A 12,049-nucleotide genomic window follows, 5' to 3' on the forward strand; every position below is an offset into this window, starting at 1 on the left:
CCTGTCATATTTTATTGGTGTCAGTGTCCCCATTGGGGAGGATCACCCTCTATATTTGCCCTGTTTAGCTGGAAAAACTTCCAATAGGGACACTAGTAATGGTGAACCTGTAAATAACCAGGGATTCCCCTCACTTTGGAGGTATTTCCTCTGACTTTCTGTTCTGGCCATGGGACAAGAAGGGAAGGGAAATTTTGCCAAATGGGACACACAGGGCAGATTTACAAAGAGTAAACTATCCCCCAGCCAAATGTATATCCACACTTATAAATGACACACAGGGTTTAGAAAGGTTTGACAATTGATTATATCGTGTCTGGTTCCTACCAAAATGGACGGCGCTGTGAGCACCCCACCAGCTAATACTCCAGCTCACTATTGTATAGAATTATTTATATGCACAAGGATGTCTAATTATTAAATAGCTTTTTGCTATAGTTGAGTTTATTGTATTTTAATTAATATTTACAAGTTTAGTTTTACATTTTGTTATTACTGGGGTATACAATCTTTAACATCTACAGGGGTGCTTTAATGCCACCCAGACAGAACAGTATACTTGGCTTCCTAATAAATCCCAGCAGTGCGTTCATGCTATTTCACTGTATTAAAAAAAACAGCTGACTCTATAGGAGCTAAAGAGAGGGGTGTGTGGCACTTTTCTGACCCTATACCTGTGTCTGTGATGTTGATAGAACAGAATAGCAGGAGATCACATTACCAAGGCTTCTCAGGCTATTCACAGAATAGTGCTAAAATGACACATCAGAAGCAGTGGAGTGCAGATCTGAGTTCACCATCTACTCGCTGCAAGTGGTGAATATGAAATATTTAATTACCTAACAAGAAATGTTTAAAGTCAAGTAGTGTCCATAATGTCACCCCCCATCCTAGGTCCAACCCTGGAGTGTAGACATGGTACAATGCTGCAGTGGAGGAGTGGAAAGGAAGCAAGGCTTGGCAATTATAAAAGCATGGGAAATAGTGGACTGTCTACAGACACTGTCACTTTGATTAGCCATAAAGGCCTTTTTATGTGCCCCTTTGGTTTCATTTTATTATTAACGTGATTTTAAAGGCTTAAATAAAAAAAAAAAAAAACATGTCTATACTTACCTGCGGAGTGCAGTGGTTTTGCATAGAGCCGGGCTGCTCTATGCAAAACCACTGCACACGGCAGGTAAGTATAGACATGTTTGTTTATTTTTTCCTCCTTTTCTCGGGTTCCAACAGGCTCTCCTGGCCCCTCCCTCCTGTCAGGTGCCCCCACAGCAAGCAGCTTGCTATAGGGGCACTCGAGCATGCGCACTCCCCAGCCTCTACTCTGTGTGTCCATTCACACAAGTTGCCGCAGCTCGGCCTTGCCCCCTCTTTCTTCTCATTGGTTCACTGGCTATGATAGACAGCAGTGGGAGCCAATGAGGGAGTCTTGGGATAGCCAAGACTCCAGTGCACATCGCTGGATCGAGAGGAGGCTTAGGTGAGTTTTAGTGGGTGCTGGGGGGGTGGCTGCTCACAGAAGTTTTTTTACCTTCATGCATATAATGCATGAAGGTAAAAAACCTTGAGCCGTTACAACCACTTTAAGGGCTTGACTTCACTGGGTGCATCAGTGGCTAGCATGGTTTCTCTAACTGACTTCCCTGACTTTGGAGCTAAGCTCCACCCAGAGATGGGTAAAGCTTTGTTCCAAAGTCAGGGACGTCAAGACCTTAGTGACAAAATAAAAACAGAAAAATTCCCTAAATACATTAGATCTTATTATACATCAGAGATCATTACATAAATTGTAATACTTGTCTATATACTGATTGTTTAGTCTAATGTGAAAAATAAATAAGATCTTCATCAAACATTTATTATTTTATATACAACAGGGCTGTAGACGTGTATAAGTACATCATTTTGTAGGTGCAGACTGTGGATGTCTTGAACCAAGAGCAAAAGAAAAAAAAAAACGAGTATATTTACATAATTTATATTTATAAAATGTCCACCACAGGTCTATGTACAGTAATATGTCATCTAGTCTTCTATTTAGTACATTCCTTACATTGACATAAATAAAATTTGTATCGGTTTTTCTTCCTCTAAGTCAGTGTGCCTCATCTCATTCTCTTTGGGTCACTTGGCATTTACTGTTGGTGACTGGCTGCCGATTTCCTCCAGGTAATGACTTGTAGTCGTGTCGTTGCTCCTCGTGCTGTTGACCGTAGATGGAAACCGCGAGCTGCGCCGGTTTCCCCTGTAAAATCCACAACGCATCATTCCTTTAAATGTCCTCCACATCTCCTCATCCTTGTATGAGTAAATAATGGGGTTAATGACAGAGTTCATCAGGGCGAGCAGAAGAAACCACCTTTTCACCTGCTGAAGTCCACATTGAGTGCAGTTGAGGCCATCCAACAGCAGAACCACCATGCCTGGAGTCCAACAAACGACAAATGCACCTGCAAGTACAAAGTCAGAGGTTTCATAGTCAATGAACACAAAGGACTATTACATGCTACAAACTGTCAGTTAACTTCATTTTGAACAAAACCCAACTCAAGAAAAATTGTTTAGATTTGAATAAGATAGGGAAGGGATGGAACCTGCTAGGTTGGAAGTCAACCTGGAGACCCATCATTTCTGCACTGCAGTTAGGTATGTTAATTTTTACATGACTGCATTGGTCCAGATTGGACCAATGTAAATGTGTATGTGCCATACCTGTAGGATACCTGTTGAAGCTGGAAAGCAACTGCTACTACAGTGATCTCCATTAGCTTCCTTGTCCCATGCTGAGCAACTGTCCTGCTGCATTGTGAACACAGAAGGTTGCACACTTAGCACTGGCACCATTCAGGGAAGACTGCATTTTCTCTGAATGGACCAGGTGGAGAGGTGAGCTGTTGACATCACAATCCCCACCTCATCCAATCAGAAAACGCATTGCAGGATGCAGACACTGGTCAGCCCTGGGCAGGTAGCCAGCAGTGCAAAGTACCACATGTCTGCATCTCAGGTCTGTAGTTCTGTTTTACACTCTCATGAGAAGGCTAAAACAGGAAACCAAGCAGATCTCTGGTTATGTCGCAAAATCAAACATTAAGAGCTCAGAGTGCTCAAGGTTTAAAAAGAAAGCACTATCTGGCCTTTAAAATACCTATTTTTTTTCAAGTAAATATAGTTTAAAACCCAATTGAACTTTTATATTAGTTTTTTGTTATGAAAAATTATGAAGAATTCAAATCATAGTCATGGAAATCAAACAACATTTTTCAGAGTTTTCATACAAAATTTTTGGTACTATTGAATGCTCTGCCAAACAATTTTTCAGAATTTCTTTTATGAATGCTTGAACAAAATTCTACTGATGGTTGGTCAGCTTTAGTCTGTGATCCCCCATACCCAAAAATATGGTTCATTTTCTTTGAGGAAGGTTGAGTATATGTTTCCACGTCCATTAATGTGAAACCTGTTGCTTTGCCCTGAGTGGACAAAGCATGTATATACACTATATTGCCAAAAGTATTGGTTGGCCTGCCTTTACACACACATGCACCTTAATGGCATCCCAGTCTTAGTCCGTAGGGTTAAATATTGAGTTGGCCCACCCTTTGCAGCTGTAATAGCTTCAACTCTTCTGGGAAGGATATCCATGAGGTTTAAGAGTGTGTCTATGGGAATGTTTGACCATTCTTCCAGAACCGCATTTGTGAGGTCAGGCACTGATGTCAGACAAGGCCTGGCTCGCAGTCTCTGCTCTAATTCATCCCAAAGGTGTTCTATCAGGTTGAGGTCAGGACTCTGTGCAGGCCAGTCAAGTTCCTCCACCCCAAACTCATTCATCCAGGTCTTAATGGACCTTGCTTTGTGCACTGGTGTGAAGTCATGTTGGAGCAGGAAGGGGCTATCCCCAAACTGTTCCCACAAAGTTGGGAGCATGAAATTGTCCAAAATGTATAGGTATGCTGATGCCTTAAGAGTTCCCTTCACTGGAACTAAGGGGCCAAGTCCAACCCCTGAAAAACAACCCCACACCATAATCCCCCTCCACCAAAAACTTTATACTTGGTATAGTAAAATCAGGCAAGTACCGTTCTCCTTGCAACTGCCAAATCCAGACATGTCTGTCAGATTACCAGACAGAGAAGTGTGATTTGTCACTCCATAGAACAATATCTCCACTGCTCTGGAGTCCAGTAGCGACCTGCTTTACACCACTGCATTTGACGCTTTGTATTGCACTTGGTGATGTAAGGCTTGGATGCAGCTACTCGGCCATGGAAACCCATTCCATGAAGCTCTCTATGCACTGTTGCACTAATCTGAAGACCACACCAAGTTTGGAGGTATTTAGCCATTGACTCTGCAGACAGTTGGAGACTTCTGGCAATGTGCGCTTCTGCATGTGCTGACCCCGCTCTGTCATTTTATGTGGCCTTCCACTTCGTGGTTGAGTTGCTGTTGTTCCAAGTTCCTTCCACTTTGTTATAATACCACTAACAGTTGGCCGTGGAATATTTAGTACCAAAGAAATTTCACGGATGGGCTTAGTGCACAGGTGGCAACCTATCACGGTACCACGCTTGAATTCACTGAGCTCCTGAGAGCGACCCATTCTTTCACAAATGTTTGTAGAAGCAGTCTGCATGTCTAGGTGCTTGATTGTATACACCTGTGGCCATGGAGGTTATTGGAACCCCTAAATTCAATGATTTGGAGGGATGTCCCAATACTTTTGGCAATATAGTGTGTTTTAACAAACCAAAGTCTTCTTTTTTAACTATTAAGATCAGCAAGGAACAAGTTAAGAGCTATTCCTAGATAGTCATTAGGTTCTCTTTTATGTTTGGAGGACAGTCACGCTGTTTCCAGCAACTGAAAAGCCTTTCATTGATCCATCTAATCAAGCCATCTCTCCTTTCATCTACACAGCAGTTTCAAAGCTGCTCACGAAAAGGGAGTTTTTCCAGTTTCAGGTCTTTTGTATAATTACTATGATGAAGAAAGGTGGAAAAGCTCTCTGCAAGTCCCAGCAGGAGCAAAGATAGAAGAGCAGGATGTGACAAAACATAAACACCCAGCCTACAACAGCTTACAGCCTACATAAACTCTCCAGACACTCAGAAACCAGAAGCCATTTGAAAATGCACATAATAAAGTCTGATAATCAGCATACCAACAGCAAACTTTTTGGTTGGCTAATTCAATGGAGCAGAGCAACTTTACCCAAAGTGGAATTCTCCATTTTGTGTGGAGAGAGAAACTTTCCACCACTAAGCAGGTTCCCACAGTAGGGAGATTTTCCCCCCGGCTGTGGTATGACCATGGCGAGCCGGGTTCAGTATTCCATCTAAGCTACTGCTGTCACTGCTCTGAGTGAGATTTCTGTATGTGTATATGGAGAATCCTCTACAGCTGCCTTTCTCAAGCTTTTTAACATGCAAGAACCCTTGAAATAGCTTTTAACAGCTCATGGTACAATAATGTGATGGTCAGTGAGAAGAATGTTCCTTATACTTGTGGTTATTGGGAACAATTCCCCTCTTACTGATAGCAAAAAAAAAAAATTTTGGTGTCAGCAGTTACTTATGAGGCAGAAATTTCTCATTGCTCAGGGAACCCCTTTGCAGCCTCTGGGGAAACTCTAGGCTTTCCAAAGATTATTAGTTGGATGGTCAGAGGGAAGTATGCTCTTTATATTTGTAGTCATTGGGAGAAATTCTCATCTCACAGATAGGTAAAAAGAATATGGTGATCATCAGTTACTTATCTGAGATGCAGGCATTGCTCATTGCCCAATGAACTTCTAGCAGTCTCTGGAGGATCCCTAGGGTTTCCACTGATTATAGTTGGATGGTCAGAGGGAAGAATGCTCCTTACATTTGTGGTTATTGGGAGGAATCCTCACCTTACAGATGGCTAAAACGATTGTTGTTGTCAGCAGTTATTTATCTAAGATGTAGAAATTGCCCAAGGAACCTCTAGCAGCCTCTGGAGGAACCTTCATTGAAAAAGGCTACTCTAGAGGGTGCTGGATCCAGAAAAGCGGTATAACATAACATCTGGTGAATACTCCATGAGAATACATAGAAAACTCACTTATCTGTGACAATAAAACTTGGCTAGAAAACACAACTTTCATGGCCAAGGTCAAAGAAAGCTGCAAAGATATCCTTCCATTATTTGAGTTTGTTCTTTAAAGCCTGAACAACATTGAAAGATTCTAACATCAAACAATAACCATTATACAACTGCACTGATGTTCTGATATGCAAATATACAGGCACATATTTTGACTTACTCTAACCACAAGCCACTACTGGTCCATCACCGTGATGAGCTACTACTCAAATAGTGAGGATCAGGAGATTAAAATAAAGAACTTCCTTTCTAAAGTTGGTGATTGCTCAGCAGGTACTCTGGGCAGCTGGAGGTGCCTGATGTTATCTTGTGATATTGGAGTTGCTTCAAAGTAAACCTGAATAGCTTCATCAAAGATTATATTTATATGGTCAGTCAGAAAGGGTCATAGAAAAACAGCAAATGGACCTAACAAAAAATCCAATCAATTCAACTCTGATGAATAATCTACTCTTCTTTTTCCCTTAGAGGTGGTTTGAAACAATCTTATCTGCGTGGCGTACATTAGTGCTGGATGATAGTGAGAAGCTTCCAACAGATTATTACCCAGCTAGATTGTCCCTGGTGAACTCATTAGGAGTACTAATCAACGGGCCTCTCTGCAGGTATAATATATACTGTACTATGTATAGTACATTTGCATTTTGGAAAAAATAAATACATTGAAAAAAAAAAAATTATATATATATATATACAGTGGGGATCGAAAGTTTGGGCACCCCAGCTAAAAATTTGTATTAATGTGCATAAAGAAGCCAAGGAAAGATGGAAAAATCTCCAAAAGGCATCAAATTACAGATTAGACATTCTTATAATATGTCAACAAAAGTTAGATTTTATTTCCATCATTTACACTTTCAAAATAACAGAAAACAAAAAAATGGCGTCTGCAAAAGTTTGGGCACCCTGCAGAGTTAATATCTTGTACTGCCCCCTTTGGCAAGTATCACGGCTTGTAAACGCTTTTTGTAGCCAGCCAAGAGTCTTTCAATTCTTGTTTGAGGTATCTTTGCCCATTCTTCCTTACAAAAGTCTTCCAGTTCTTTGAGATTTCTGGGCTGTCTGTCACGCACTGCTCTTTTAAGGTCTATCCATAGATTTTCAATTATGTTGAGGTCAGGAGATTGTGAAGGCCATGGCAAAACCTTCAGTTTACGCCTCTTGATGTAATCCCCTGTGGATTTCGAGGTGTGTTTAGGATCATTATCCATTTGTAGAAGCCATCCTCTCTTTAACTTCAGCTTTTTCACAGATGGCATCAAGTTACCATCCAAAATTTGCTGAAATTTTATTGAATCCATTTTTCCTTCTACTCGTGAGATGTTCCCTGTGCCACTGGCTGCAACACAACCCCAAAGCATGATTGATCCAACCCCATGCTTAACAGTTGGACAGAGGTTCTTTTCATTAAATTCTGTGCCCCTTCTTCTCCAAATGTACCTTTGCTCATTCCGGCCAAAAAGTTCAATTTTAACCTCATCGGTCCACAGAACTTGTTTCCAAAATGCATCAGGCTTGTCTATATGTTCATTTGCAAAGTTCAAACGATGATTTTTGTGGTGAGGACGTAGAAGAGGTTTTCTTCTGATGACTCTTCTATGAAGACCATATTTGTACAAGTATCTCTTTATAGTGGAATAGTGTACCACAACTCCAGTGTCTGCCAGATCTTTCTGGAGGGATCGTGCAGTCAAACGTGGGTTTTGAATTGTTTTTCTCACAATCCTGCGAGCTGTTCTGTCTGATATTTTTCTTGGTCTTCCAGATCTTGCTTTAACTTCCACTGTTCCTGATGACTGCCATTTCTTAATTACATTCCGAACAGAGGATATTGACATCTGAAAACGCTTTGCTATCTTCTTAAAGCCTTCTCCAGCTTTGTGAGCGTCAACTATTTTCAGTTTCAGTTTTCTAGACAACTGCTTAGAAGAACCCATGGTGCTGATTGTTGGGGCAAGGTCAGATGAGTCTCGGCATTTAAAACCTTTGAGATTGACATCACCTGGTCTTCCCAGACGATGATTGAGAACAATCCATGACACTGGCAGGTCTCAGCTTTGCAAAGGGGCAGTGCATGCTATAAATTCTGCAGGGTGCCCAAACTTTTGCAGACGCCATTTTTTTGTTTTCTGTTATTTTGAAAGTGTAAATGATGGAAATAAAATCTAACTTTTGTTGACATATTATAAGAATGTCTAATCTGTAATTTGATGCCTTTTGGAGATTTTTCCATCTTTCCTTGGCTTCTTTATGCACATTAATACAAATTTTTAGCTGGGGTGCCCAAACTTTCGATCCCCACTGTATATATATATATATATATAATATTGAATGATGACATCATGCAGTCTTCTATCCATCCAGAAGGCAGCACTCTAGTCATTGTTCCATGTGTGAGGCAATGTATCCCTCTCAAGACCGTAGTGCAGCCTCCATTATGAAATGGCCCATGCTGAGATTTTAATGAAACAAATGGAGCCTCTATGCAAGCATAGTTTACTGTGCTGTCACCTTAGCTAGCCCATGGTGATTTGGGAATCCTTAATCAGGTATTAATGTTATTTGTAGACTATAACACAAACTATATCTAAATCAAAACTTTTTTATTTTATTTTGGATGGAATAAGGAAGGGTTACATTGGTGCATTGCAATACTTTTCATTCTAATACCTTCCCAATACACCTGAGTTGGACCACATATGTGTTGTGGTGTGCTGTGTTCATAAAAATGTGTAATACCCTTTTTTGTGCATTATGGTGCATGGCAGCTATTCCCAAAAAAAAAAAAATGGCTGATTTAACCTCCCTGGCGGTATTCCCGAGTGTAGCTGGGGGTAAAGTTTCTGTACCAAAAGCGGTAACCCCGAGCTACACTCGGGCTTACCATGCGGCGCTGCATAGGGAGTCCCTGCAGAGCTTACCTTGTCCTTCGCTCCCGCGATGTGTCCCCTGCAGCGTCCCCGGCCATCTCCTCCGGCTGATGCCGGCATCCAGCTTCTGTGTTCCTGTCCCTGTGACGTCGGGACGTACAGGCGCCGCCGGTGGCGGGAAATTTGAAAATGTTAAAAAAATGTCATTTTTTTCAAAACGAACATAGTAAAACATTGCTGTTTCAAACCATTTCACATACATTTTGTCCCGAGTGCTTTGTCCTGTCCCCTGTCTGCATTTTGACTGTTCTTTCTGCCTGGAAACTTAGAAAAGTCCATGGCGTCCAAAAAGCATCTCTTTAGGTCAAAAGCGGGTTTAGATCAGCTAGAGAACAGCGATAGTAAATCAGAACCACTTGCAGAATTGAGTGATGATTCGTGGAGAAATTCGTCAGACACTGAAAACAATTTTGTGACTTTGCTCAGTGATGTGCGAACTTGGCGCTATATTTCAAATTTCAGTGTTTTTAGTTTGATTATATTATTGAATTAAATGTATTATTATTTTTTATGATTATTTATGAAATTATAATTTATGATTTTGTGTTTCAAATTTTATCATACCCGGGATGTTTAATAGACTCTTGTTCGGACAGATTTCAGTGAGTTATTCCTAAATATTACAGCCTACAATAAAAAAAACTACATATTTCCATGCAAAATAATGGTACCGCTTTCAGCACCAAAAATCTGAAATAATCATACCGCCAGGGAGGTTAAGGTGGTATGAAACCCAACACCAAAATGTAATATATTGCAGCTTACATAGATGTCTATCTTTCATAGATCTTTGCATTTGGGTTTTTTTTTTTCCTCTCTCTGATTTTACCTAGTGATTTGGCCAGTAACACCCCACCTGTATTAGAGTGCCTCCACTTTGGATGAAGCAGCAACAGAGACACCTTAGGAGAGAAGCATTGTCCATTGGGATTGGGTGGTTGGGAGAGTTAGATGTTCTAGCAGATTTAGATACACTAAACAAATTGAAGTCAAGCTCCAGCTAATACTTTTTAGACAGTTACACTAGTTTTGTTCCTTTCAGGATAACAGTTTTACATAAATTCAATTAAAAGCTGACCATTGTAAGCACCCCTGTCAATGGTAAGTGGTTTTTCTCATCTCTCTAACTGCTACATGTGCAGGACAATGGACTTACTGGCTGGATCACCAGATAAAAATAAAAGAAAGCCTAAAAAGAAAACAAATGCAGTCATCACATTTAAGAATTGGTAAACTGCAATATATTAAATGTTTGCTTGTAGGTTTAATTCCACTTTAAAGGGATACGAATGGCTCATTTTTTTAAATTAACAAACATGTTATACTTACCTGCTGTGTGCAGTGGTTTTGCACAGAGCAGCCCTGATGCTCCTATTTTTGGGTCCCCTGCCAGCGCTCTGGGCTCCTCCTCTCTGCCGAGTGACCCCATAGCAGGCTGTTTGCTATGGGGGCACTCATGCATGCTCACTCCTGAGCCCCACTCTGTGTGTCCATAAGACACACAAAATGGAGCTCGCCGCCCCCCCCCCCCCCCCCCCCACTGGCTGTGATTGACACAAGCGGGAGCCAAGGGCTCCTACTGCCTTCCCTGGATCAATGAGAAGGCAATGAGCCAGGACAGTAGCCACTCTTGTGCACATCACTGGATTGCGAAGGGGCTCAGGTAAGTATGCAGGGGGGGGGGGCTGTATACTGAAGGTTTTTAGAATGCATGAAGGTCAACTACTTTAAGGCAACGCACATTAATGTGTGACATAATTAAAATGAATGGTTCCTTTATATTTGGTCATCATATTTAAAAATCATATCTGCTTTAAAAATGTAACCCTAAATGATTTTACTTATTGCATATAGTGGTTTTCAGCATTTAGATAATCCCCCCCCCCCCCCACACACCACCCATCAGCAACATTGTGGATTTTAAAATTTAAATACACAGTTACTGTATTATGCAAAAGTAAAATTACATTTGTCTGGAAAAAGTTCATATAGTGTGATATATCTGGGAAATTATAACCTCAGGGCTGATTTGGCGGAGACATAGATCTGGAACCATACCAAACGCCCCTCGGCTTTTACATAGAGACATGTTGTAATTATTAGAACTGTGGATTAATATTCTATAGAGTGTTTTAATGGCTTTAAAGCTACAGAAAAGTATAGAAAACAAACTTTATATACCTCTTTAGTAATCCCATGCACCGCAAAACTTAGACTGGTCAGCTAAATTCCACAATTTCTGGTCTAGTTAAACTGTTCCATCTTAGACTATGTATTTTCCATACCTGGGGGATCACTGTGGAAGCGGGAAAATACTGTAGTAGCTGACACTTCTACACAGGGGCGGACTGACAACTCATGGGCCCCCGGGCAATAGGGGATCTTGGGGCCCCTGTGTCCTTGCCCAAACTCAAAAAAACCTATGAAAAAGTATCAGGGGCATCTAATGGGGTCCCCTACTGACCCTGTGCCCTCAGCAGTGCCCGAGTTTCCAAATGGCCAGTCCGCCCCTGCTTCTGCAGTGATCCTCACTGTCATCCAGATCTTGTGCTGAGTGGCCACCCTACTGTCTTAGTAACCACCAGGGGTCACCTGCTTGGCATGGCACCATTCAGAGAACACTGTAATTTTCTCCGTACATACAAGGTGATCTCCAATTGGACAAGGTGGAGATTGTGTTGTTACTGCCCTGCCTCTCCACCTTGTCCAATCAGAGAATGCTTTGCATTTGCTGGGAAAAAGCAAAGTGTGCCCAGCAGATGACCCCCTATGGTTTCTATGCAGCAGGGTAGCTACTCAGCCTGGGACTCAGAAGACAGTGAGGATCACTGGAGTAGCGGCACCTACTACAAGGATTATCTGCTTCCATAGGGATCGTGTAGTTATGGATTATGCATATTTAACATTGGTCCAAGGTGGACCAATGTAACTATGCAAACAAAAAGTGGAATTCAGCTCTAAGCCAATCAAACTGTACTGTAGTGAAC

At 41.4% G+C, this 12,049-nt stretch overlaps 1 protein-coding gene across 1 annotated transcript in view; it reads right to left on the minus strand.

Moving 5' to 3' along the window:
- Positions 1-1,842: 1,842 nt before the first annotated feature.
- LPAR3 (lysophosphatidic acid receptor 3) overlaps positions 1,843-12,049 on the minus strand; it is a 43,525-nt gene continuing 33,318 nt past the window's right edge. The window contains exon 3 of the mRNA XM_089684403.1: positions 1,843-2,450. Within this exon, the coding sequence (XP_089540529.1) occupies positions 2,125-2,450 (326 nt within the window). The 3' untranslated portion in view covers positions 1,843-2,124. The remainder of the gene's footprint in view (positions 2,451-12,049) is intronic.

This window comes from Staurois parvus, unplaced genomic scaffold (genome assembly GCF_062004578.1).
Source record: "Staurois parvus isolate SC_StPar_1 unplaced genomic scaffold, SC_StPar_1.0 ptg000347l, whole genome shotgun sequence".
Classification (NCBI taxonomy): Eukaryota; Metazoa; Chordata; class Amphibia; order Anura; family Ranidae; genus Staurois; species Staurois parvus.